General features: G+C 55.8%; 5 protein-coding genes and 1 non-coding gene across 9 annotated transcripts; 4 read left to right on the top strand and 2 right to left on the bottom strand.

The window, feature by feature from the left end:
- Positions 1–151: 151 nt before the first annotated feature.
- Rhot2 (ras homolog family member T2) lies at positions 152–6220 on the top strand. 2 transcript variants are annotated; one of them, NM_145999.3, is made up of 19 exons: positions 152–277; positions 364–422; positions 507–588; positions 693–736; positions 1517–1570; positions 2259–2311; positions 2389–2497; positions 2586–2687; positions 2822–2920; positions 3010–3118; positions 3195–3315; positions 3541–3625; positions 3699–3841; positions 3926–4026; positions 4109–4239; positions 4342–4422; positions 4570–4692; positions 4786–4988; positions 5183–6220. In NM_145999.3, exons 1-19 carry the CDS (start codon positions 241–243, stop codon positions 5307–5309), a joined length of 1863 nt encoding a protein of 620 aa, NP_666111.1. In that variant the 5' UTR covers positions 152–240; the 3' UTR covers positions 5310–6220. The 2 variants fall into 2 exon arrangements, with proteins under 2 accessions (NP_666111.1, NP_001351879.1); NM_001364950.1 differs by having other exon boundaries at positions 152–281.
- A 1329-nt stretch (positions 6221–7549) lies between these two features.
- Positions 7550–10212, top strand: Rhbdl1 (rhomboid like 1). The gene is made up of 8 exons (NM_144816.1): positions 7550–7689; positions 8105–8266; positions 8484–8708; positions 8784–8932; positions 9095–9207; positions 9300–9400; positions 9480–9540; positions 9621–10212. Exons 1-8 carry the CDS (start codon positions 7651–7653, stop codon positions 9890–9892), a joined length of 1122 nt encoding a protein of 373 aa, NP_659065.1. The 5' UTR covers positions 7550–7650; the 3' UTR covers positions 9893–10212.
- A 1545-nt stretch (positions 10213–11757) lies between these two features.
- Stub1 (STIP1 homology and U-Box containing protein 1) lies at positions 11758–14043 on the top strand. Of its 3 annotated transcripts, none has more exons than NR_157361.1 (7): positions 11758–11985; positions 12433–12631; positions 12768–12881; positions 13046–13133; positions 13312–13368; positions 13459–13575; positions 13667–14043. NR_157361.1 is itself a non-coding variant. In NM_019719.4 (7 exons), the coding sequence occupies exons 1-7, from the start codon at positions 11824–11826 to the stop codon at positions 13790–13792; spliced, it is 915 nt and encodes a 304-aa protein (NP_062693.1). In that variant the 5' UTR covers positions 11758–11823; the 3' UTR covers positions 13793–14043. The 3 variants fall into 3 exon arrangements, 1 of the variants encoding a protein (NP_062693.1); NM_019719.4 differs by having other exon boundaries at positions 12716–12881; NR_157362.1 differs by having other exon boundaries at positions 12716–12881; positions 13046–13368.
- Positions 12834–15634, bottom strand: Jmjd8 (jumonji domain containing 8). The gene is made up of 9 exons (NM_028101.5): positions 15514–15634; positions 15339–15437; positions 15145–15193; positions 14975–15071; positions 14824–14892; positions 14616–14735; positions 14471–14538; positions 14243–14377; positions 12834–14167 (listed from the first exon to the last, which is right to left on the bottom strand). The coding sequence occupies exons 1-9, from the start codon at positions 15603–15605 to the stop codon at positions 14087–14089; spliced, it is 810 nt and encodes a 269-aa protein (NP_082377.3). The 5' UTR covers positions 15606–15634; the 3' UTR covers positions 12834–14086.
- Positions 13249–13312, top strand: Mir3082 (microRNA 3082). The gene has a single exon (NR_037243.1). It is a non-coding gene; the product is annotated as a microRNA 3082 (primary transcript).
- A 312-nt stretch (positions 15635–15946) lies between the features above and the next one.
- On the bottom strand, positions 15947–21050 carry Wdr24 (WD repeat domain 24). Its single transcript, NM_173741.3, has 9 exons — positions 19991–21050; positions 18846–19023; positions 18053–18725; positions 17524–17642; positions 17321–17442; positions 17145–17249; positions 16684–17024; positions 16339–16523; positions 15947–16262 (listed from the first exon to the last, which is right to left on the bottom strand). The coding sequence occupies exons 1-9, from the start codon at positions 20469–20471 to the stop codon at positions 16094–16096; spliced, it is 2373 nt and encodes a 790-aa protein (NP_776102.1). The 5' UTR covers positions 20472–21050; the 3' UTR covers positions 15947–16093.
- Between the last annotated feature and the right edge of the window lie 1549 nt (positions 21051–22599).

The raw sequence follows: 22599 nt of genomic DNA, 5'->3' as shown, positions 1-22599 counted from the left end.
TGCACCACCTGCAGAGTCAGGAACACTCTACTGGCAGGCGGGCGCGGGCGCCTTGCCTTAGCCCAACCACTAGCTGGTGCTGTGTGGGCGGGACCGGAAGCTTGGGTGAGGGCGGTACTGAAGACAGGAAGTGCGGGGGCCTGAGCGGGTTGAAGGAGAGGGTTGGGGTTGGGATTGGGTCTACTTGGGCCGGGCCGGGCCGGGAGGGGTGGGTTTGGGGTGCTGCTGCGGGCAGCAGCCATGCGGCGCGATGTTCGCATCCTGCTGCTGGGCGAGGGTAGGTGCGCTGGGGCCGCGGGAAGACCGGTAGGGTCGCCGTGACCTCGGCGGTGCTCCTGACTACTGTTCCCTCTCCCCGCGCAGCCCAGGTGGGGAAGACGTCTCTGATCCTGTCGCTGGTCGGCGAGGAGTTTCCCGAGGAGGTGCGCGGGGCGGACTGGGCACTTAGGGCGGATGCCAGGCTCTGGGCAGCCGCTCCGCATTCAATACTGACCCACCTGTTGCAGGTCCCTGCCCGCGCGGAGGAGATAACCATCCCCGCCGACGTCACCCCGGAGAAGGTGCCCACTCATATCGTGGATTACTCAGGTATCTATCTCCAAATGCTGCCCCCCAGCCGGTGTGTATTGAGCCTGCAGCCGGTCTGAATCGAGCGCAACAGCCATTCTACATAGCATTCTTTTTCCTTTTAGAAGCGGAGCAGACAGAGGAAGAACTTCAGGAGGAGATCCACAAGGTGCGGTGCATCTTGCAGGCCCTTGGGTACTGAGCCCAATTCTTTGGTCCTAACTTGCTGCCATCTAGTCTTAATCGGCTTCCTTTCCTGGCGGCTGGATTAGGTGACTCTGCTTGACCCTGATAATTCAGCTGTGACCTTCACGGCTGAGTATTGTTGGCTTTTCCAGATCATAGCTTTCTGGGAATCAGGACCTGGCCAGTACTGCCATTAGTGATCCATCCCAGGGTCTGAGGGGAGCAGACACACACACACACACACACACACACACACACACACACCCTTCATTGCTTTTCCTTAACATACTTCGGTTCCCCAGTACTATTCCTCCCTAGGCTGTAGTGGATGCCATCTTAACTAGGCGTTCCCTGATGCCAGAGTTTACTATGTTCCTGAATGCAGTCCTTCAGCCTTCTTTGTGTCCTATAGGTGCAGGTCACTTGGTCACTTGGTCAGGGTGCAGTGTCTCCTTGCTTGCATCTGCAGCATCCTTGCTGCTTGTACTGAGATAGAAAGTGAGAGAGACCTGCCTTGGGACTGTAACCTGCGTGTGATAGGTCTGTCATAAGTCCAGGATGTGCTGTCTAGAGCCATGGTGCTAGGGTCTGGTGTCTCTTAGGGAGTGTTGGCAGGGAGAGGCCTGCTTGGCAAAGGTGGACTTTCCTGGCCTCAGAGCCCTACCCATCCTGCTGTGAGCACCCGGGACATGGCCAGGAGTGGCCTGTACTGTCCATAGTGAGCCGGCAGACTATGCTTACCCTGTGCCTTGCTTTCCTTTAGGCAAATGTAGTGTGTGTGGTGTACGATGTGTCTGAGGAGACCACCATTGAGAAGGTAAGCAAGAGGGGATCTCCTTGGCCATTTTGTTGTTGTTGTTGTTTTAAGACTCATTTGAGCCGGGCGTGGTGGCACACGCCTTTACTCCCAGCACTTGGGAGGCATATGCAGGCGGATTTCTGAGTTCGAGGACAGCCTGAGTTCCAGGACAGCCAGGGCTACACAGAGAAACCCTGTCTCAAAAAAAAAAAAATAAAACCAAAAAAAGAAAAAAAAAGCTCATTTGTTTATATGAATACATTTAGCTGTCTTCAGACACACCAGAAGAGGTCCTCAGATGGTTGTGAGCCACCATGTGGTTGCTGGGAATTGAACTCAGGACCTCTGGCAGAGCAGTCAGTGCTCTTAACCACTGAGCTATCTCTCTAGCCCTCCTTGTCCTAGTGCCTGGCTTAGTTGGCAGTTGGCCTGGACAGTACACAGTGGCTCTTGATGCTCAGCCCTTTCTCCTAGCCTCACGTCTGTTGAGCCTTTCAGGAACCCCCACAGCTCTGAGCTAGGAAGTGTTCTCCTCATATCCCAGCTTGCTTGGGGAGAATCGGACAAGTCCCTGTCTGTCGTCTGCAGTCTCCCACCAGCTTGCTCCTGCACTCTGAAAGCTTGTGTAGCCCCAGGAAGAAGAGCATGGGCTGGTGAGCATGCGCATGCGCTTGCTCTCGCCTCACACTTGGACTTGGTCTTTCAGATCCGAACCAAGTGGATCCCGCTTGTGAATGGCAGGACGGCGACAGGGCCCAGGTGACCAGCAGGGCCTCAGCTAGGGGGACTAGAGCCCACCTGCTCCCCATCCCTGGTGATCATGGCCTCTCTCCCAGGTTGCCCATCATCCTGGTGGGCAATAAGTCTGACCTGCGGCCGGGGAGTACCATGGAGGCTGTGCTGCCCATCATGAGCCAGTTTCCTGAGATAGAGACCTGCGTGGAGGTGAGCAGGGAGGGCTGTGGTAAGACCCTGAAGCAGCTCCCTAGATCTGTCATGGGTCCCTCCTGAGCCTGCCCTCACCCTTGTCCAGTGTTCAGCCAAGCACTTGAGGAATATCTCAGAGCTGTTCTACTATGCCCAGAAGGCTGTTCTGCATCCCACAGCCCCCCTTTATGACCCTGAGGCCAAACAGGTAAGTAGTGGATGAGGGCCACACACCTATTTCTCGAAGGCCCATCCATGTGGGCCTTGGATAAGGAGTACAAGTAAATACGCGTACCGACAGGGTGGCCAGGAAAAGGGCCACTTGGTGTTGTGTCCCTGCAGCTCAGGCCTGCATGCGCCCAGGCGCTCACACGCATCTTCAGGCTGTCGGACCAGGACCGAGACCACGGGCTGAGCGACGAGGAACTCAATGCCTTCCAGGTGTGGTCCTGCCCTGACACCCTAGCTGCCCTTGTGAGAGGGTCATCAGGATAGCTGACTGATCTGAAGCACTCTCTTACCGGAGGCAGAAGTCCTGCTTTGGCCATCCCCTGGCCCCACAGGCCCTGGAGGATGTGAAGAGGGTGGTGTGCAAGAACGTGTCAGGTGGTGTGCAGAATGACCGGCTGACCCTGGAAGGTGAGGCAGACATCACCTTATATCCTGATGTGTGGGGAGTGGCAAGGCGGTGTACTAACCTTCCACCTTCCCACAGGCTTCCTCTTCCTGAACACACTCTTCATCCAGCGTGGCCGGCACGAGACCACGTGGACCATCCTGCGGCGCTTTGGTTACAGTGACTCACTGGAGCTAACGCCCGACTACCTCTATCCAGCGTGAGTTGTAGGCTGGTGGGCAGTGGTGCTTATCCTCTTGGGGTCAATCCTTGTGGCCTGGGGACTTTAGCTTGGTCTCTGAGCACACACTCATTAGCTCCCCCCTTGCTTAGCCCCAACCGTGTAACCAGAGGTTCTGTTGGGAGTGCCTGACTGCCCAGGCACTTTTAACTGTCACAGGTGACAGTAACCCTGCCTTGTGACAGTTAAAGTGCATCCCCACAGGCTCCATGTCCCCCCTGGCTGCAGCACAGAGCTCAACCATCGTGGCTACCAGTTTGTGCAGCGGATGTTCGAGAAGCATGACCAGGTAAGCACGTCACCTCACGCCTTGACACCCCTCCCCGCAAAGAAACTTGTCACCATAGCCCCTTTGCCTGTAGGACCATGATGGTGTCCTCTCGCCCACGGAACTACAGAATCTCTTCAGTGTGTTCTCAGGTGCTCCATGGGGCCCTGAACTCTTACACACAGTCCCCACTCAGGCTGGCTGTCTGCCTTTGCATGGCTATCTCTGCCAGTGGACGTAAGTACAGTCCCTGTCTACCTGTCTGTCCCTACCCATCCCATCTTCCACTCTCCTTAGCCCTGTACCCTCCTCTACTCCCAGCCTCATGACCTACTTGGATGTCCAGCAATGCCTTGCACACCTTGGCTACCTGGGTTACCCTACCCTCTGTGAACAGGACTCTCAGGCACAGGCTATCACAGGTAGGTGACCACTTTTTTGGTCCCTGGGCCCAGCCAAACCCTTCTTGATGGCCAACACCCTCACGTGAGCGCACCTTTTCAGTTACCCGCGAGAAGAAGCTGGACCAGGAGAAAGGGCAGACACAGCGCAGCGTTCTCATGTGTAAGGTGCTGGGAGCCCGAGGAGTGGGCAAGTCAGCCTTCTTGCAAGCCTTCCTTGGCAACAGCCTTGGGGTGAGAATTATGGAGGCCCCAGCCCCTACCTGGGAACTCAAGGGGGCAGAGGGGTGCCACAGAGAACTCTGGGGCCAAAAACTCTTCCTGCTGTCCACACAGGAAGCCAGGGACCCCCCTGAGAAATTCCCCCTGCATACCATCAATACAGTGCGGGTCAACGGGCAGGAGAAGTACCTGATTGTGAGTGAGGGCCTGTGCACCATGTCCTGAAGGGTATACCTGTGACACCCATATACCCATATATTCTTCCTCCTAATGGAGCTGTCTCAGGGTGGCCCTTGAGGGATCCAGCTGTGGGGAGGCCACTAAAGCTACTGTTTGTCCCAGCTGTGTGAAGTGAATGCTGACAGCCTGCTGGACACCTCTCTAGACACTACCTGTGATGTCGCCTGCTTAATGTTTGACAGCAGTGATCCCAAGACCTTTGTACACTGTGCTACCATATACAAGGCAAGCCCTGACTTGAGGTCCTGTGGGGGGATCCCAGCCATAGCCCAGTTAGCCAGCAAGCTCAGCTCTCGAATGTTTCTTTTTTCCTGGCAGCGTTATTACATGGATGGGCAGACCCCCTGCCTCTTTATTGCCTCCAAAGCTGATCTCCCTGAAGGTGTTGCCCCCCCAGGGCTGTCACCCGCTGAGTTCTGCCGGAGGCACCGGCTGCCTGCCCCAGCTTCATTCTCCTGCTTGGGACCCGCAATGCCCAGCACAGATGTCTTTACCCAACTTGCTACCATGGCCACTTTCCCGTGAGTATACCGCAGCCTCAATGTGGGTGGGGCTTAGTCTGTCTGGGTACAAAGGTGTCAGAGCTGTAGACCCGTGGCCTGTGGCCCAGAGAGCTATGCTGGATGGCCTCTGGCTTGGCCTCCGCCTGCCTGGGACGGGTTTTCAGCAGTGAGCTTTTCGCAAGCACACGTCTTGAGTATTATTCTTTCCACAGACACCTGGTGCACACAGAGCTGCACCCCACCTCCTTCTGGCTCCGAGGAGTGCTGGTGGCTGTCGGCACGGCTGTGGCTGCTGTCCTTAGCTTCTCACTATACAGGGTCCTAGTGAAGAGCCGATGACAAAGGACCCATGAGCCTCTCCTGCCCCCAGGCACAGCACACTGTGGTGCCTTATGTGGGCCCACACGGCAAAGAAGTATGGGCTTTCGGCCTGTTGGAGTAATATCTGTGTGGCTGGCTACAGGGTCCCTGGGACTGATGTGGGTTCCTGCTCAGGAACTTGGTATTTAGATCTTGGCTTCCAAAAGTCTGTTGCCCTATTCCAGGCCTGTCCTGCTGAGCCTGAGAGTACTGGTGCCAGGTGTGAGGCCTTAGCCTTGGAGGGAGGGAGGATTGTGTGTAAGGGGCTGGGCTGTGGGTAAGGAATCCAGTGACCAGGACCCGAAGTTCTCAGGGTGTGTTCCCCCCCCTTCCTGGTTGTGCATGGCCAGTGGACATGTAGAGGGCAAGAGGTAGTGGTCAAATCAGGGAGGGACCCGATAGTCACAGAGGTCCCACCTTTTTGTCAGGTGTGGAGCCTTATCCACACTGCGCCAGCTGCAGAGCAAGCGGAACTGACTTTCCTGATTAAATTTCACTTGTCTTTTCCATCTCTTGGATTTTGATCTCTCAATGCAACTTACTTTCTCTCTTTCTCTCCCTCCCTTCCTTCCTTCCTTTCTTCCTTCTTCCTTTCTTCTTTCTTTCTTTCTTTCTTTCTTTCTTTCTTTCTTTCTTTCTTTCAAAAATATGCTTATTTTTATGAGTTTGAGTGTTTTGCCTGCCCATATATGTAAGTGCCCCGTGTGTGTGCCTGGTACCGACAGAAGCCAAATGAGTATGTCAGAGTTCCCTGGAACTGGAGTTAACTAATGATTGTGAGCCATCCCGTGGGTGTTGGAAACAAACCCAGGTCCTCTGCAGAGGCAGCAAGTGCTCTGAACCACCAAGTCCTCTCTCCAGCCCCATAAAAAATGGCTTTTCAATCGCAATGTGACTGCTGTTTTTGTGTGAGTTGGAAATGCCACCTGACCCTTCTGAGACGTCTCCCCTGTGTCCTGGTTCCCATTCTGTGGTCTCACTAGTCATGCTGATTAATGGCTACGGAAGGTCCAGTTAAGGGGTCTGCTGTCTAGTAATGCCAGCATCCATCAGTGTCATGGGGGTGGGGGTGTGTGTGAGAGGGCTCCTGCTGCTTCTCTGGGAACATTGCTTCTGCTGTTGGTTCTTCATTGCCCCACACTCCACACAGCCCAGGCAGCCTGCCTGGCTCTGCTGAGAACCTGGGCTTTATGTGTAGCCTGGCTGTTACAAGCAAGGGCCAGCCATAGATCTCAACCTGGCCAGAAGCTGAGTGAATGATGGACTCGGAGTTGATCCTGTGACATGACCTCCTACCACCAAAGACACCCAAACAGGAATCCATACACTCAACGAGTCACTTGGGTTGGGTCAGGTGGGTTCTCTCTGCCCCAGAATGTCCACAGAACAGGGATCCCTGAAAAATGAGGCCTTTGCCTCCTGCTCCAGTCCCAACCTACTGGCCTGCCGTCCCACTGAGCATCTAGGCAGGCTGCTTATTGTAGGCAGCTGTATTCCCTGTAGAGGCCCATCGGGCAAGAATAACTGCCATCCCATCTTTGCAGTAGCAGATTGTTTTGAATGATACTTGGGGGGGTTGCCATGGTTACACATCCTATTGGTCTGTCACCTTCACTGTCCTCAGGAGCACACCCCCTCCCTTATCCAAGCTGCAGTCAGTTCTACCTTCACGTGGCTATTTGTGGCTCTTCCTGGCTATCCCCTGTGCCTTCTTGACTGGTGTTTTTGCACTGGAGGCCCTGCTATCTCAAATCCAATTCAGGGATGTTTGGTTAGAGCTTCCAGCCTTGGCCATGAATAGGGAACCTGGGGCTTCGTTGCTGGAACAGTGCAAATAAGGACAAGTGTGTCTACTGAAAGCAGCTCCAGCTCAGGAGAAAGTATGATGGGAGCAACTGGACCTTGACATTCTGGGGATGGGTCACAGACCTATTTTTAGTAGAAAGAAAGTATCCTAGGGAAGGTAATAAAACAGGCTGCCTAAGAGGGTATTGGGTGCTGCAGGCTGCCAGCTATGGCCTACTGGGAGAAGCTTCTGCCGCACGTGGTGCAAGAGCTGGACGCAGGCAGTGGTTCTGGGTCGAGCTGTTCGGTGGGGGACGATCTACCCAGGCAGTGCGTCGAGTTGGGGCCGCGCGTGCGCGTGCAGGATATGCGCGTACTCTGGCTGTGTGCGCGCTGGGCTGGCATCTCGGTGACGCTGTCTGAGCTCGGGGAGCGCAGAGCAGAGCAGGCGGAGCGGGCCGGCCGGGGCGGAGCGGAGCGGTCCGCAGAGCAGCCCCTCCCGGCCTCGGCCGACCCCGGCCCTCGGCCCGGCTCTATGGACAGGAGCTCGCTGCTGCAGCTCATTCAGGAGCAGGTGCGTGGTGGGTGGGAGCTGGCACTGCCTTGGCGCCCTTCCAGCCGGTGAGGGGTTCGGGGGAGGGACCATGCTCGCAGAAGGCCCAGGCAGCCGCCTCCCAAACCCCCCTCCCTGCACGACCTTGGTCTCTGAGACTCCCGACCCCAAGAAAGGTCTGGCTTCATCGGGTTTCCACGGAAAGCTGGGGATGGAGGGTGGTGGTCCTTGGACCTAGGTCCTTCCCCTTTCTAGGACTGGTAGAGCGAATATGAGGTGGTAGAACAGCCAAACCAGGCACCTTGCCCTGCCAGGGCCTGGGAACAAGCTGGTTCTAGCAAACAGGCACTGACTGGCACAAAGGTCCAGCCTTCCTAGCCAGCCTAGCTCAGCCCTGTGGCTGGGAGTTGGCCCACCCTCTACTCCCCCACCACAGCAGCTGGATCCTGAGAACACAGGCTTCATCGGTGCGGACACCTTCGCTGGTCTGGTACACAGCCATGAGCTGCCCCTGGACCCCACCAAGTTGGACATGTTGGTGGCTCTGGCTCAGAGCAACGAGCGGGGCCAGGTCTGCTACCAGGAGCTGGTGGACCTGGTCAGTGCCATGGTGTGTGGGCAGCAGGGGAGGGCCCAGGCCTGGTCAAGCGCAGCACCCTGACCAAAGCTGGGTGGGCACACAGCTTTTTACTGGGTAGGGCTTACAGACCTGGGCAGTGTGGAAGACCCTCAGACCATTAGCAGCCACACAGCCAAGTAAGGTAGGGTTCCACAGGAACAATACTGTCACCTACACTAAGGTTCCTGCCCTTCAGATCAGCAGCAAGCGTTCCAGCAGCTTCAAGAGAGCCATTGCTAACGGACAGCGGGCACTGCCCCGAGACGGACTGCTAGATGAGCCAGGCCTGAGTGTCTACAAGCGGTTTGTGCGCTATGTGGCCTACGAGATCCTGCCCTGCGAGGTGGACCGCCGCTGGTACTTCTACAGGCACCGCACCTGCCCACCCCCTGTGTTCATGGCCTCGGTCACTCTTGCCCAGGTGGGCCTGCCTACACATTGCCCTGGGGCCTCCTGAGTCCCTAGTCTTGACCAGCCCTAACACTAGTGTCCCCAGATCATCGTGTTCCTGTGCTACGGGGCACGTCTCAACAAGTGGGTGCTCCAGACCTACCACCCTGAATATATGAAGAGCCCTCTGGTGTATCACCCAGGACACCGTGCTCGGGCATGGCGCTTCCTCACCTACATGTTCATGCATGTCGGGTAAGTGAGCCTTGCCTTCCAGAGCCTCTTCTCCACTCCTACCCCCAGCACCTGCCCACTGACTCTGAAGGCTTATCTCCCAGCTAAGTTACACTGCCTGAGGTGGTCTGGAGTAGGCAGGGTACCCATCTGACCACCTCTGCCATGCTCTTCTGTGGCCAGGCTGGAGCAGCTAGGGTTCAATGCCCTCCTGCAGCTGATGATCGGTGTGCCCCTGGAGATGGTACATGGCGTGCTTCGCATCAGCCTGCTCTACCTGGCGGGCGTGCTGGCAGGTGAGACTGGCATATAGGTGGGTGGGTCCCCTGCCTACCTCACCTGCTGAGGGGAGGGCCAGCTGTGCCCTCACCTCTCCCTTTGCCCACAGGCTCCCTGACTGTCTCTATCACAGATATGCGTGCCCCCGTGGTAGGGGGCTCTGGAGGGGTCTATGCCCTGTGCTCAGCACACCTGGCCAATGTTGTCATGGTAATGGGACTGCCTTTCTGGGGAGGTGGGAAGGGGCCCATTGGACATGCTTCACAGCCTGTCTGCCTGCCCCCATCAGAACTGGGCTGGGATGCGGTGTCCATACAAGCTGCTGAGGATGGTGCTGGCTCTGGTGTGCAGTGAGTAGTGGGGCAGGTGGGGCGCTGGGAGGCCCTTTACCTGCAGACAGGGCCCCTCCCACCTGTTGCTCCCTCTGCAGTGAGTTCCGAAGTGGGCCGGGCTGTGTGGCTACGCTTCTCCCCACCACTGCCTGCCTCAGGCCCACAGCCCAGCTTCATGGCACACCTGGCTGGTGCAGTGGTAGGTGTAAGCATGGGCCTTACCATCCTTCGGAGCTATGAGGAACGCCTGAGGGACCAGTGCGGCTGGTGGGTGGTGCTACTTGCCTATGGCACCTTCCTGCTTTTCGCCATCTTCTGGAACGTCTTTGCCTATGACCTGCTGGGTGCCGATATCCCCCCTCCACCTTGACCTGCTCCCTAGGGCCATGTGGCTAGAGCCAGGCACCAGGTGGGCCTGCATGTCTGCCCTATATGAATGGACCTCTCGGCTGCTTTTCCCCACAGGGGCAGGGGGGCCCTGTGATCCCCCACCCCCAGCTGAAGCCAAGTCTTACTGCAGCCCTTGCTGCACCCCCCCCCCCCAGGCTTTCCAGGGGGAGGGGTGTTACTGGGCCAGGGCTGGGTGGAGGACCTTGAGCGTGGCCCTAGAGGAGACCCCTTCCCTCCCCACTGACCCCAGGACTTGCAGTCTGAGCCTTTTTGGAGAATGAATAAATATTTTACACAGCACCAGGTAGCTGTCCTGGGGCTCTGCAGGCTTGTCTGCCCCCTCACCCAAGCTGTATGAGACACCTCCCCTCCAGGACGGTCTGTGCTCCCTCTCTCCCTTCAAGCTCTGCACCTGACTTGAGGTGGTAGCTTTACTCCTGGCCATGGCCGGAATCCACAGGAGGTGGGGCCCCTGGGAAGAAACTGTGGACTTCCAGGTCAGTCCAAGTTCAGCAATCGTTTATTGTGCTACAAGAGCTTCCAATCTCCTGTTCTTTCAGCCTCCCTTCCAAACGCAAGCCCACAACAGAGCTAGGTTCACTTGGCCTGGGTCCTGTAATTCTTGGCAGGTCCTTGTGGGAGGCCCAGTCAGGGTGAAGGTCAGGCAGCAGGTCTGGGCATACATCTGCCCCCCAAGTTTGCACAAGACGAAGAGTCTACAACTCTAAGACACTCACTAGTGAGGTCCACAAGGGTTCTGGGGTCAAGTTACTAACCACCAGAACCATGATGGGGCCCTGGATGACCTCTCAGGCCCCGCTCAGCCCCGCTCAGAAAGGCAGTGAACTCTTGCACCTGGGCTAGAAACAGCAAGTAGTGCTTGAGTGTGTACTGGAGGGTTAGCAAGCTAGGAACTGTAGCCACCGCCTCTTCGTATATGAAAGCTGCAACCCCAGAAACCTCTGCCTCCAGGACCACTGCAAAGAGTGACAAGGAGGTTCTGGGGATAGCTTTTTTTGAGCTCCTAGAGCCCCCACCCAACTTGGGCAAAGATGCTACCTACTCACTCGAGGCAGTGGCAGAAACCACGCAGCGAAGTTTGACTGCGGCGCCCAGATCAGCAGAAAGCCGAGTTCTGCTTCTCCAAGTCCGGGGTTGGGGGTGTTAGCGGCCAACAGCTGATGCAGCAGCGGCTAGAAATGCCTCAACGACAGACCATGGGGTCAAAGGGTCTTGGTGCAGGCGCTCTCCAAGGAAACCAGCCGGCTCCGCCCTTGAAGAAGCTCCTCCCCATGACCGCGAGAAGGGCAAGAGTCCAGCCGTGCACCCGCAGCTACTTCTATAGCAACCGCAGAAGGTCCTTCGGTGTCAGCGTGTCACGTGCTTGTTTCTCAGCCATTAATGGCCGCAGGCAGCTCCTCCCGATTCCCGAGGAAGCCCCTCGAGAGCGGTCTGATCTGCGGGCCTCTCTTCTACCCTCAATTCCGCCTTCCTACCGGCGGTCCAGACGTTCCCAGGCTGTCGCGTGAGCCCGTGTGTGCCCTGGTGGTGCGCTAGGACCCGGGCCTAGTGACCGGCCCTCGGAAGGCCACTTCTCAATGACCGCTGCCACGTTCGCCCAGCTTGGGGCCGGAGGGCGGGGCTTGAGCGCCGATGGGCGGAGCCTTGGTCTGAGCAGGGTAGGTCTCGGTTACTGTAGGGCGGGGCCTGTAGAGCGCGGCGGAAGCTTCTCAGAGCTAAGGGAACTGGCTCAATCCACGAGGCTCCGCCTTTGCTCACGTGTCCCCATGCCAGCTCCGCCCCACACCGGAAGTTCCGGTGGCGGATCGCCGACCGGGCGGAGCTGATCGCTGCGCGGGCTGCGAGATCTAGGTGGCCGGGCGCGGAGCCCAAGCCGTGCCGCGCGGCGCCATGAAGGGCAAGGAGGAAAAGGAGGGCGGCGCGCGGCTGGGCACTGGTGGCGGCGGCAGCCCTGATAAGAGCCCGAGTGCGCAAGAGCTCAAGGAGCAGGGAAACCGGCTCTTCGTGGGCCGCAAGTACCCGGAGGCGGCGGCCTGCTACGGCCGCGCCATCGTGAGTGCGGGAGGGGCGGGGGCGGGGCCCGATGTGCCTCCCAGTTTTGTGATCCCGGACAGGGTTTCTGGCAGCCTGGACTCGATGGCTCGCTCGCTCCCCTGGTGCCCGGATTGCTGTTCCCGAGTCTAGGGCTGATTTGACTGGGAACTGGCGGGCGGGATGCTTGATTAAGTAAGACTAAGGATGACACCAGGAGCTCTTGCCCCTTGAGATTTCCAAGCCCAGAGCTTGTAGAGGGGTTGTGGGATTTCTCTCAAAAGCAGTTGGAGGCAAGAAAGCATGGCCAGAATCCAGAGCTCTTGATAATTCGGAAATCTCCAGTTCCTCTATTCCAGCCATGGGCCCCCAAAGCTGGAGCATTGACCAGATCATTGGCTTTCAGCTTGCTAAATGAGAGGGGATCAACTGAGCCCACACTCTTTGACGCCTGGTCTTGGTCCCCAGACTCGGAACCCACTTGTGGCAGTGTACTACACTAACCGGGCCCTGTGCTATCTGAAGATGCAGCAGCCTGAACAGGCACTTGCTGACTGCCGGCGAGCCCTGGAGCTGGACGGGCAGTCTGTGAAGGCGCACTTCTTCCTGGGGCAGTGCCAGCTGGAGATGGAGAGTTATGATGAGGCCATTGCCAATCTGCAGCGAGGTGGGCTGACAAGATGCAAGGTTGAGGGCACCTTGGGGGACCAGGATTGTTGACAAGTGTAACCAAAAGTGTCCACTCCCCTAGCCTATAGTTTGGCCAAGGAGCAGCGACTCAACTTTGGGGATGATATTCCTAGTGCCCTTCGCATTGCTAAGAAGAAGCGCTGGAACAGTATCGAGGAACGGCGCATCCACCAGGAGAGTGAGCTGCATTCATATCTCACCAGGCTCATTGCTGCTGAGCGAGAGAGGTGGGTCCCTCCCCCAGCAGACACTGAGTCACCAGCACAAGTGTTTTTATTGAAGGACAACAACCGGTACATGGGAAGCCCAGGAGGAAAGAGGCCTGAGATGGGGCGGGCTCTGTGATTTCCTGGTCAGGGCCATCACCAACTAGCTTCTGGTTAACCCTCAGGGAACTGGAGGAGTGTCAGCGGAACCACGAGGGTCATGAAGATGATGGCCACATCCGGGCCCAGCAGGCCTGCATTGAGGCCAAGCACGTGAGGGTGCCCCTAGTCCACATGTGGGTCATTGTGTGTGTGTTTGTGTGTGGCATGAAAAGTGCCCCAGCCTTTGGTGGATCTGTTGGCCCATGCATGACATGAGTGCCCTGGTGGACAGAGTGTGTGTGTCTGTGTGGAGACAGGAGTTGCCCACACATGGCACTCAACTCTGCAGGATAAATACATGGCAGATATGGATGAGCTCTTCTCTCAGGTGGACGAGAAAAGAAAGGTGAGGACCCCCGGAAGCTCATCGGCTGCTGCTGGTATGGTGACCCCCACAGCCCCCTCCAGTTCTAGACATTTTCCCCTTGTGCTATAGAAGCGAGATATCCCTGACTACTTGTGTGGCAAGATTAGCTTTGAGCTGATGCGGGAACCCTGCATTACACCCAGTGGTATCACCTATGACCGCAAGGACATTGAGGAGCACCTGCAGGTAAGGAGGGCCCATGGAGACCGGGCCATGGAGAGCCTTGGTACCCGGATCGGTATACTCAGGCCATTGAACACTCTTGACTCTGTTGCAGCGTGTGGGCCACTTTGACCCTGTGACCCGGAGCCCTCTGACCCAGGAACAGCTCATCCCCAACTTGGCCATGAAGGAAGTCATTGACGCTTTCATCTCTGAGAACGGCTGGGTAGAGGACTATTGAGGCCCCATGTCCTGCCTGGCACCCTGGCCCAGGAGGATCTGGAGACGGAAGCTCCAGTCCCTGTATAGTTTGTGTCCCTGGGCCTGCCCCCATCGGCCCTGCTGATGGGTTCTGAACTGCTCCCCTTCTCAGCATACCCCTTGCTGGACCATGAGCCTCCCTTGTCCCCCTTCTGGGCTGGAGAGTGGGTGAGGGTGGGCTGAGGTTGCTGCTGCTGCCACTGTCCTGTAATAAAGTCTGTGAGCACTACATTGGCATGTGCTGGTGCAGTGGGCTTGCCAGTTGCCTGTCTGGCTAGCCAAGGAAGGTAGAAATGAAGACACTGGTGTCCAGATTGAGTGTGGCATGCCACCACCGATCAGGAAAATACAGTACCTGGGAGAAAAGAAAAAAAAAATTTTGATTCATGGCTTTTTGAGTTAGCCCAACCCCCACCTACCAGCTACTGACTTCACCAGCCTGGATGGTACATTCTAGAGGCCGTGCTGACAGGGCTAGAGATGGGTATATTTCCAGCAGCCAGGCCAATGTGGTCTTGTTAGGGTGGAACTCAGGTGTCTTCTCAGGAGGGTAGAGGAACCAGCGCTGGAGGCAGGAGTGTAAGGTCACTATGTGTGCAATGGACTATAGACACCAGATTTACACACACACATAACACACACATAACACTGTACTGACCTTCCGACCATAGATAACCTCTGAGAAACCAGGCCCATGCCAGTGGAAGGGTACCCCAGATCCAGCTCCTGTGGGGTCAGTTATGAATAGCTGATGAACAAAATATATATGGGCTCCCCCAAGTTTGTTTTGAAGTAGCCCCTACCTGCAATTCCAAAGCTGTAAGCAGGGGTGGTTCCCAGGAGACGGAATGGTGGCGGAGAGTAGTGCTGGAAGAGGGATGCCCACTCAGTGAAGTTGTTGTCTCCAAAAAAGTACAGGGTGTCTGCCAGCAGAGAGGGTGATAGGCAGGAGTACTGGCAACAGTGGGCTCCCAAGTACCCCACTCCCACCGCTGCCTGGGTCTGGCTCACCATTGCCTAGGGATGCAGGATCCTGGGGCTGCAGCAGCTGTTCCACATATTCCTGGAAGGGCAGGTCCACTACAAGAAGGGGGAGCCAGTCGGGACTGGTCAGTTCTGCCTTTGAGATGTGAAGGCAAACCTTGCAGGGTGTGTAGCTCACCTTTCTGGTAGGAGTAGGTGTTGGCTGTACTCAAGCGAACAATGTTGTCCCCGAACGAGGCTAGCAGGTTTTCCCGGGAACACAGGGCCCGGAACTTCTGGGGATGAAGGATAAGGTAACTGAGCACTTGGCCAAACAGAAGCAGTTGCCCACAGGGTACGAATACTCACCGAGTTGTCCGTGAGTCCTTGCAAGATGACGGGCTTGAGGAAGGCATAGCTGGGGGGAAAGAGGAGAATGTTGCACTGAGTTTGAACTCTGCAGGGGCCTCTCCTACACACCAGGCAGTGAGACCTCCGCAGCCAAAGACCATGATTGGTAGTATGCCTAGAATCATGCTGAGACTTGGGGCAGGCACACATACTGCTGCATGAATTCGGAGTACGTGATGTGTGCCCGACGCTCCACTGTGCAACGCTCCTCCTCCATTACTGCTGCTGCAATTCCCAGCCCATTCTGTTTCCTGCAGGGACAACAGGTCAGGCCAGTCAAAGCTTTAAGTTCAGGCTCCCTCCCGCCACCCATTTCCTATGGCTCACCATCCCCCTTCGCCAGAGGCAGGCAGAATCACAGTCACCATCATCCATAGTACAAAGAGCAAAAGCAGACCGCGCCGCCCAGCCGCCGCCATGAACATACGGGTGCAGGCGCGCAGCACGCTGGGAATTCTGTCGACACTTGCGTAACCACAAGCCATTGGCTTATCATCCGGACTGCTGTAGCTACCTGCAAGCAGTAGCCAGCCGGCCTTGGAAGTCTCCTCCTTCTTCATACAAGCGCATTGTACACACACACACACACACACACACACATCCACACAACATCCCTATTTAATCATTTCCTCAAGGCGGAGGGAAAATTGTATCGAGCAGCCATTGACTACTGTGCGTTACCATGGCTACAGCGCCCCTACCGGAAGTTCCCATGTGCTAGAAAGTTCCCACCCAAGGCGCAATGAAAGTGACAAGTGGCCAAACAGCAGCTCTGGATTTTTATTGGGTTAAAAAGTTGTAGCCACCTTCCATCCTGGTACACAGGATGGGTAAGGGGCTGTGAGCCTAGTCCGGTGGACATCGGGATCGAGCTGAGGACGCTGCATCAGCCTTAGGGAAGGCCAGGTCAGGAGTATTCACAGAGGTGGCCGCAGCCTGCAGGGCAGTGGGAGCTGCCTTCCAGCCATTTCATGATGTGCTGAAGATGGCCACCATGACTGCAACCCTGACACCACACGAACAGGCCTTTAACCACATGATGGCAGACAGCACACATGCTGGCACAGCGGTGGCACCTGGGAATGGGAGGGCTGTTCAGCTGGGGAGCTCTGGGCTGCCTCCCTTCCAACCTCCCCAACTGCACCATCGCACCTGTCACAGACCCAGCCGCGGCTGCTCATGGGCCGCTTGCAGTGACTACAGTTGACATGCAGCGTGGTGGAGGCTTGGTTGAGGCAGCTAACTGCCCTGCTGGTGCTCAGCTTCACCACCTCATTGGACACATTCCAGAGGCAGAAGCGCTGCAGCAGATCTATGTAGGATGTGTACCAGTGCTCCTGGTGGGGAGGGACAGGCTCAGGTTAGTGTTTCCAGGAACACTAGGGTGTGTGTGTGGGGGGGGGGGGGGGTACAGTGGAAAAGAAACAGGCTCAGATGAGGGAACCAGCAGCCAGTCTGGGGAGACCCTCCCCTGCCCCGCCCCGATCCATCACACACCTGGGTCTGCTCATCGATGTCCTTTCGCACTCTCTCACCCAGCACGATGAGAACAGACACAGCCATCTGCACGTCGCCCTGCTCAGCGTAGAAGCGCAACATGTCCCGTACCAATACACTGAAGAAGTCAGGTGGCAGGCGGCTGTCATAGAGTGCATGTGAGACGGAGAGGAGGGAGGAGGAGGAGTCCACCGGGGCTAATGAAGCTGTGTCTGCCTCATTGCCGCTCACGTGCGGAGAGTCCGCCTTGTCCTGCAGATGCTCGGGCCCAGATGGTGTGTCTACAATTTCATGGCGCAGTGGGAAGGCCTCTTGTGGCAGCACATATTCAGGCTCCTCGGCTGGGAGGCAGGGGTGAGGAAAGATGGACCTGAGTGTAGGCTTCCCGCTCCACTCAGCTCCTGCTCACAGAGCCATGTTCTGGGTTGGACCCCTCTATAGCTGACCCAGCCCCTACTCACAGTGCACATGTTCTGTGTCAAGTGGGTACAGCTCATCGTCCTCTCCTTCTACGTCACCCAGCAGGTAGTCAGCAGGCACATCACTCCCTTCTGTTTCCTCATTATCTGCCCAGCAGGGAAGGGAGGTCATTCAGGGAGTGGCACCCCAGCCTTTTCCCATCAGCATCCCTGCCTACCCTCATTGGTGACGAGTGTGGCTGAAGAGTCAAGCAGCGCCGCATCACTCCGTGTGTCCCCTTTGCTGCGATCCAGCCGTGTCTCACTGCCCAGCCCCGGGCCCATATCCTTCAGATTGAAGCTATAGGAAGGGAAGGCTTGTGGGTGGCCAGGCCCCGGCAGTCCACTCTGGGGAGGGGGCAGGAAGTAGCCAAGGATCTACCTGTTCATGAGCGGTAGGCCGCAGGAGCTGCCTTTGCCGACGCTGTGGTTGAGATTGGCAGAGGATACCAAGCCAGGGCTACAGTAGATAATCCGTAACATGGTCCATGTCTGTGCCACCTAGGGGGAGGGACCAACCACTCAGGGGTCTCCATCTCCTGAGCAGAGTCATATACCAACCCATGGCCTGATCTACTACCACCCAGGAAACTGGCCCCTGGAAAGAGCAGTGTCCACTCTACAGTAGCACATCTGTGAGGTGTCTGGTGCTAAGATTAGCAATGGAACAGATATGGGGAAGAGAGAGAGCAGAAGGCAGCTCCAACACCAAGAACGAGGTAGAAGAGCGGGCTGTAGGCACGGGACTCCTTGGCCTCCACCCTGAGTTTGGGCTAGTCTGGTTCCCATGATCTTTACACTGTCAAATACTGTGACAGAGGCTGCCACTGTGACTGAGCTCAGGGGGGTTGTGGGCATGATGCCCCAACTACAGCAGCAGTCTCGGACCCTGGGTCTCCAGCTTCACATACCTGATTGCGGCCAAGCTCCCGAGCCACTTTTGCATTGTGATCACAGAGCTCGGCTAGTGGCCGGCCAGCCAGAACATAACGTTCAGCTGTATCCACGAACCAGCTCATGCTGCCACCGCTAGACTCCGTCTCAAAGACGCTCAGTGCACTGGAAGCGAGGCCAGAAAAAGGTTCTGCAGGGTCCAACTTGCGCTTGAAGAAGATGGGGTGGCGCCGGTCACCAGCATAGGGTTTACGTCCAGATTCAGCAGCCACCAGGCTTTCCTTAACAGCAAAGGCCAGGTCCCCAAAGAGGCCATAGCAGAGACCCTCAGGGTTGGCACGCTCAACAGGCTGACTGGCATCCCGAAACAGGTGCTGGCATAACGTGCTGTCCTTGGAGCCGGAGAGCAGGAAAGAGGGGTCATGCGGATGACGCCAGGCAATGCCTGTTGTGACATCACGATGCTCTTCAAACATAGCAGCTGGCACGAAGGGGCGGCGTACATCCCATACATAGATGTTGTGGTCCACCATCATGGAACACGTGGCCAGGTGGTGGCGGCATTCAGGCCGCCACTTGACTCGGGCCACTGAAGCGATTGTCTGCACACAGTGTATCTCTTTGGCACGATGTGTGGTCATGTCCCAGACCTTTACCATCTTGTCACGTCCACCCGTGGCCAGCCAGCCCCTGCGGAGAATGTCCCACTCAAGCTGTCAGTGACCTCTCCCATGGGAAAGGAGACCCTGCCACACCCAAAGGCATCGTTTAGCCTCCAGCCTTAAGGCCCATCTTCTCCCCACACCACACCTGTCCTCTGGGTGCCAATCACAGCAGAAGACAGGCCCATTGTGGGCTGTGAACATCCTCTCACAGCGGTCGGGTCGGCGGATGTCCCAGAGCTGTACGTTGCCATTCTCAAAGGTGGAAGCAAAGGTAAAGTAGTCACGGATACTGAACTGCACATCCCGCACGCTCTCAGACTGGCCTGTGGGCACACAGTGGTACAGACATAAGTGAGGGGCTGGCCCCCAGGGCGTGGGGGAGCCCTTGGAGTGGCTCCAACCATGTTATTCACCAGCCTATAGCCCAGCCCAGAAACACAGGACTGGAGAAACACCACCAAAATCTGCCTAGGCCAGAGTATGCCAGGTAGTTTCAGTGCAGACTCCCAGCCTCAGTTCCCTAGATTCTGCACAGGCAAAGCTGCAGACCTGCCTCAGAAGGCTATGTGTGAGCACTGGAGGCACAGGAGCTCACCCTCGTTGGCTGTCTATATGTCCCAGGCCAAGGCTTGTGGAAGACCCAACGAATGGAAGAGGAGGCTCCTCGTGCTCTGCTCAATGCCCTGCCAGCTGCCTAGTTAGCCTCGAAGGACCGAAGAGCTCAGAGACCATACCCACCTTAAAAGATCGCCAAACAAGGAGCCTGCGGGTACAGTGTCCAGTGCTTTTCCCTGCCACAGACAGCTCAAGGTCTGTTGTAACCCCCAAATTCTCCAGGCCCCAAGGCTCTGCCTGCGCATCATTTGGTCTCATTAAAGATCTGAGAGAGGGGAATGAGGGCTGAATGCAGACAGCTTGGCCTGCCATGAAAGGGGCGCTGTGTACTCCCCACCTCACTCTGAGTCCCGGTCTGAGTCCTGAAGACACAAGGCTCCGCCACTCACTACGGTGTGTCTGAAGGCTCCGCCTTCCCTATTAGCCACACCCACCACCCAGTCTCAATTTCCACTGGTCTGACCTCCTGCCTCGCCCCCCCCCCCACCCCAACAGCAGTGTTGGGCTTATCCTTCTCAGGGGGCCAACCGTTCCCATTTCCACCACTCTTTCTGGGCTGTTCCGCCTCTGAGGGTCCATCTGAGGGCCTCTGATGGACACACATTTCAGCCTGCCTGTCAGGTCTAACACCTACAGAGATCCAGATGTACCCCCAACTTCCTCTGTGGGCCTCACCAGAGAAGGTGCTGACAGAGTCCTTCCTTCGGAGGTCAAAGCACTTCATGAAGCCATCCTGAGAGCCACTGAGCAGCACATGGGCCTCGGTGGGATGGAAACAGACTTTGTTCACTGTGCGCTTGTGTTCTGTGAACAGCTGATCCTGCTTGTTGCGGGATGGCCGACCTAGGTTCCATGTAACCACCACACCATTGGTGGCTGCTGTGGCCAGCAGATTCTCATCCATCTGGTGCCAGACCACATCAGCACAGCTCAGGTTGAGCGAGGGCTTCCTACCCACACGTAAATTCAGCTTCTCTACGAACTGCTCCTCCTCAATGGCATAAATCTTGAAGATGCTTCGGCCTGCCACGACAACCTGGGCAGCGTCGCGGCACACGCTGATGGCATTAGCTGGCGCGTCCAGATGGCAGTGCATGGTTCGGCCCGTCAGAGCACTGCCGCTCAGGGCTGTGCTAACTCGGGACATCTTTTCCATGTCTGCACAGGTATCAGAGGCAGGAGGAGGTCAGTGAAGTGTGCTGACCTGGTCAGCCATGGTGTCCTAACAATTCAGGTTCAGTCTCCTCTCGAACCTTCGGCCTGAGATGGTCCATCAGCCAGTCGTTATCTTAGGAAGGTTCACATTCATTGGAGTTCTCCAGAAGGCTCCAGAGCTAACCTGAGGTTCGTCAGCACCATATCTGACGTCTCCCGATTCTATGTGGTTAATTCTCCATCAGTGAGATCCTGGGGGCGGGGAGTGGCTCCTGACTTCACAGCCCCATGCCTCCGAGGATTGCGGGGCTTCCAAGAGGAAAAACAACCGAGTGGAAAGGGCAGAGAAGCTAGATGGGTATGGACTGAGTTCATACACCTTGGAATGCAGAAGAGAGGCTACAGCAATAAGTGCAGGTGTCTAATTGCACCGTGCAGCGGCAACTGAGGGACCAGAACCAGGTGCTAGAAAAGCCTCTGCCCCGTCGCACGCCAGTCATTTACCGAAAGCACAGAGTGGTCTTCAGCTACAGTACCGGAAGAGACTCACCTACTGCCCGCCCATTACCGGAAGTAGTCCTTTCTTATTCTCACTTCGCCGGAAGTGAGTGACAACTCGTCTTTCACACCATAAGAGTTCCGTGTCTGCGAACAGCGCTTCTGCAGAGCAAACGGACCAGAATTGGGCTCCCTGGTTTTAACTTGGTTATATATGTCCGCTATTGATCGTTTGGTTAGGGTTTCTGTTTTGTTTTGTTTTGTTTTGTTTTGTTTTATGGTTCTGGAAATCGAGCCCGAGAGACAAGTTCTCTACCAACTAGGCTATGTTTATTTTAATCTCAATATCTTAATACCAGTACTTAAACCTTTCCTCCGGTCTTGGAGAAGTAATTTTCTTTTTCTTTTTTTCTTTCTTTCTTTTCTTTTCTTTTTTCTTTTTCTTTTTTTTTTCTTTTTTGGTTTTTTGTTTTTTGTTTGTTTGTTTTTGTTGTTTTGTTTTGTTTTTTGTTTTTCGAGACAGGGTTTCTTTGTACATCCCTGGCTGTACTGGAATTCACTCTGTAGACCAGGCTGGCCTCGAACTCAGAAATCCGTACTGGGATTAAAGGCGTGCACCACCACTGCCCGGCGAGGAGAAATTTTCTAAGGAGACCTTGAGTTCCACCACTCTGCCACAGTGCCACTTCCCCTACGGAAGCACTAGCAGCCTGGTGCCTTTTCTACTCTAGGTCATTATTTCACTGTGTATAGGTCTCAGAGACCTGACCCTGACCTTTCTGGCTCATCTGCAGCTCTACCTTTCTTGGCTCCTCCTTTCTCAGCTTGTTTCTATCCCAGCTTCCTTCCCTCTGAGTATTTTCCTTCTTCTTTCACAGTTCATCAGCTGTGTTATAAAACCATGGCTTCTACCTATGGCTTCTACCCCTGCAGAAGGTGTCTCCTTTACACATAGGTAGGCACTTAGCTCAAATGCCTACCATCTTAGGCCATCCTTGCCACCCCAGTCTAATGTCTCCTTTGTCTACTGTGGTTTGTATGATTACACCTGTTTTGGTACTTTCAGAGCCTGACAACCAGTCATCAGTGGCTTAGTAGATTTAGTCTCCATTGTAAGAAATCAGTGTTGGCTGAGGAGCCTCAAGACCAAGTTCTCAGCATAAAGAAAGATTGTTTGCCCCAAAGGGACAAAGGCTAGGCAATAGGGACAGACAGCAGATAGAGGGTCAGGGAGGAGAGGGAGTAGGGATATTTGACCAGAGGGGATAAAGAACTGCCTCTGGATAGAAAGGAGACAGACATGGCCTATAGACAAATGACACTTTATGACTTTATAAGTGTAAGAGGGAGAAACACCATGTTAGAATGAGGTATTTAATTTTGATTAGACAGGTTAATTAAGTGAACCCATGGGGGCTTTTGATTGCTGGACCTCAATACTTTGATAGCTGGGCCTTCATCGCCAGCCTCAGGAGTAGAAGTGGCCAAATAAGGGAACATACCATGGTGGCTAGCTCTAGGAATATAATCTAAGGTTTTTAGCAAGACAGAAGGCATTGCAGAGAAGGACAAAGCTGGCTAGCAGTCCTCCCTTCAGCACTTGCCCTTTCTCTTGAGGTGGACACAATAGT

The sequence above is a fragment of the Mus musculus genome, chromosome 17 (assembly GCF_000001635.26).
Source record: "Mus musculus strain C57BL/6J chromosome 17, GRCm38.p6 C57BL/6J".
NCBI classification, from domain to species: domain Eukaryota; kingdom Metazoa; phylum Chordata; class Mammalia; order Rodentia; family Muridae; genus Mus; species Mus musculus.
The sequence above is the reverse complement of the archived record's forward strand: the minus strand, read 5'-3'. Positions and strand labels throughout refer to the sequence as shown.

Excerpts from the sequence above, each read along its gene's own strand:
- Rhot2 (NM_145999.3), top strand. The coding sequence starts at position 241 with ATGCGGCGCGATGTTCGCATCCTGCTGCTGGGCGAGG. Across the intron at positions 2,312-2,388 it reads AGGACGGCGACAGGGCCCAG|GTTGCCCATCATCCTGGTGG; the intron begins GTGACCAGCAGG and ends CCTCTCTCCCAG. Across the intron at positions 4,693-4,785 it reads ACTGTGCTACCATATACAAG|CGTTATTACATGGATGGGCA; the intron begins GCAAGCCCTGAC and ends TTTTCCTGGCAG.
- Rhbdl1 (NM_144816.1), top strand. The coding sequence starts at position 7,651 with ATGGACAGGAGCTCGCTGCTGCAGCTCATTCAGGAGCAG. Across the intron at positions 7,690-8,104 it reads TGCAGCTCATTCAGGAGCAG|CAGCTGGATCCTGAGAACAC; the intron begins GTGCGTGGTGGG and ends CCCCCACCACAG. Across the intron at positions 9,541-9,620 it reads GGTGCTGGCTCTGGTGTGCA|TGAGTTCCGAAGTGGGCCGG; the intron begins GTGAGTAGTGGG and ends CTCCCTCTGCAG.
- Stub1 (NM_019719.4), top strand. The coding sequence starts at position 11,824 with ATGAAGGGCAAGGAGGAAAAGGAGGGCGGCGCGCGGCTGGGCACTGGT. Across the intron at positions 12,632-12,715 it reads CATTGCCAATCTGCAGCGAG|CCTATAGTTTGGCCAAGGAG; the intron begins GTGGGCTGACAA and ends CCACTCCCCTAG. Across the intron at positions 13,134-13,311 it reads CCTGCATTGAGGCCAAGCAC|GATAAATACATGGCAGATAT; the intron begins GTGAGGGTGCCC and ends TCAACTCTGCAG.
- Jmjd8 (NM_028101.5), bottom strand. The coding sequence starts at position 15,605 with ATGGCGGCGGCTGGGCGGCGCGGTCTGCTTTTGCTCTTTGTACTATGG. Across the intron at positions 15,072-15,144 it reads AAGGACTCACGGACAACTCG|AAGTTCCGGGCCCTGTGTTC; the intron begins GTGAGTATTCGT and ends CTTCATCCCCAG. Across the intron at positions 14,736-14,823 it reads TCCTGCATCCCTAGGCAATG|ACACCCTGTACTTTTTTGGA; the intron begins GTGAGCCAGACC and ends CTCTGCTGGCAG.
- Wdr24 (NM_173741.3), bottom strand. The coding sequence starts at position 20,471 with ATGGAAAAGATGTCCCGAGTTAGCACAGCCCTGAGCGGCAGTGCTCTG. Across the intron at positions 19,024-19,990 it reads CTCTGTCAGCACCTTCTCTG|GCCAGTCTGAGAGCGTGCGG; the intron begins GTGAGGCCCACA and ends GTGTGCCCACAG. Across the intron at positions 16,524-16,683 it reads ACATCGATGAGCAGACCCAG|GAGCACTGGTACACATCCTA; the intron begins GTGTGTGATGGA and ends CCTCCCCACCAG.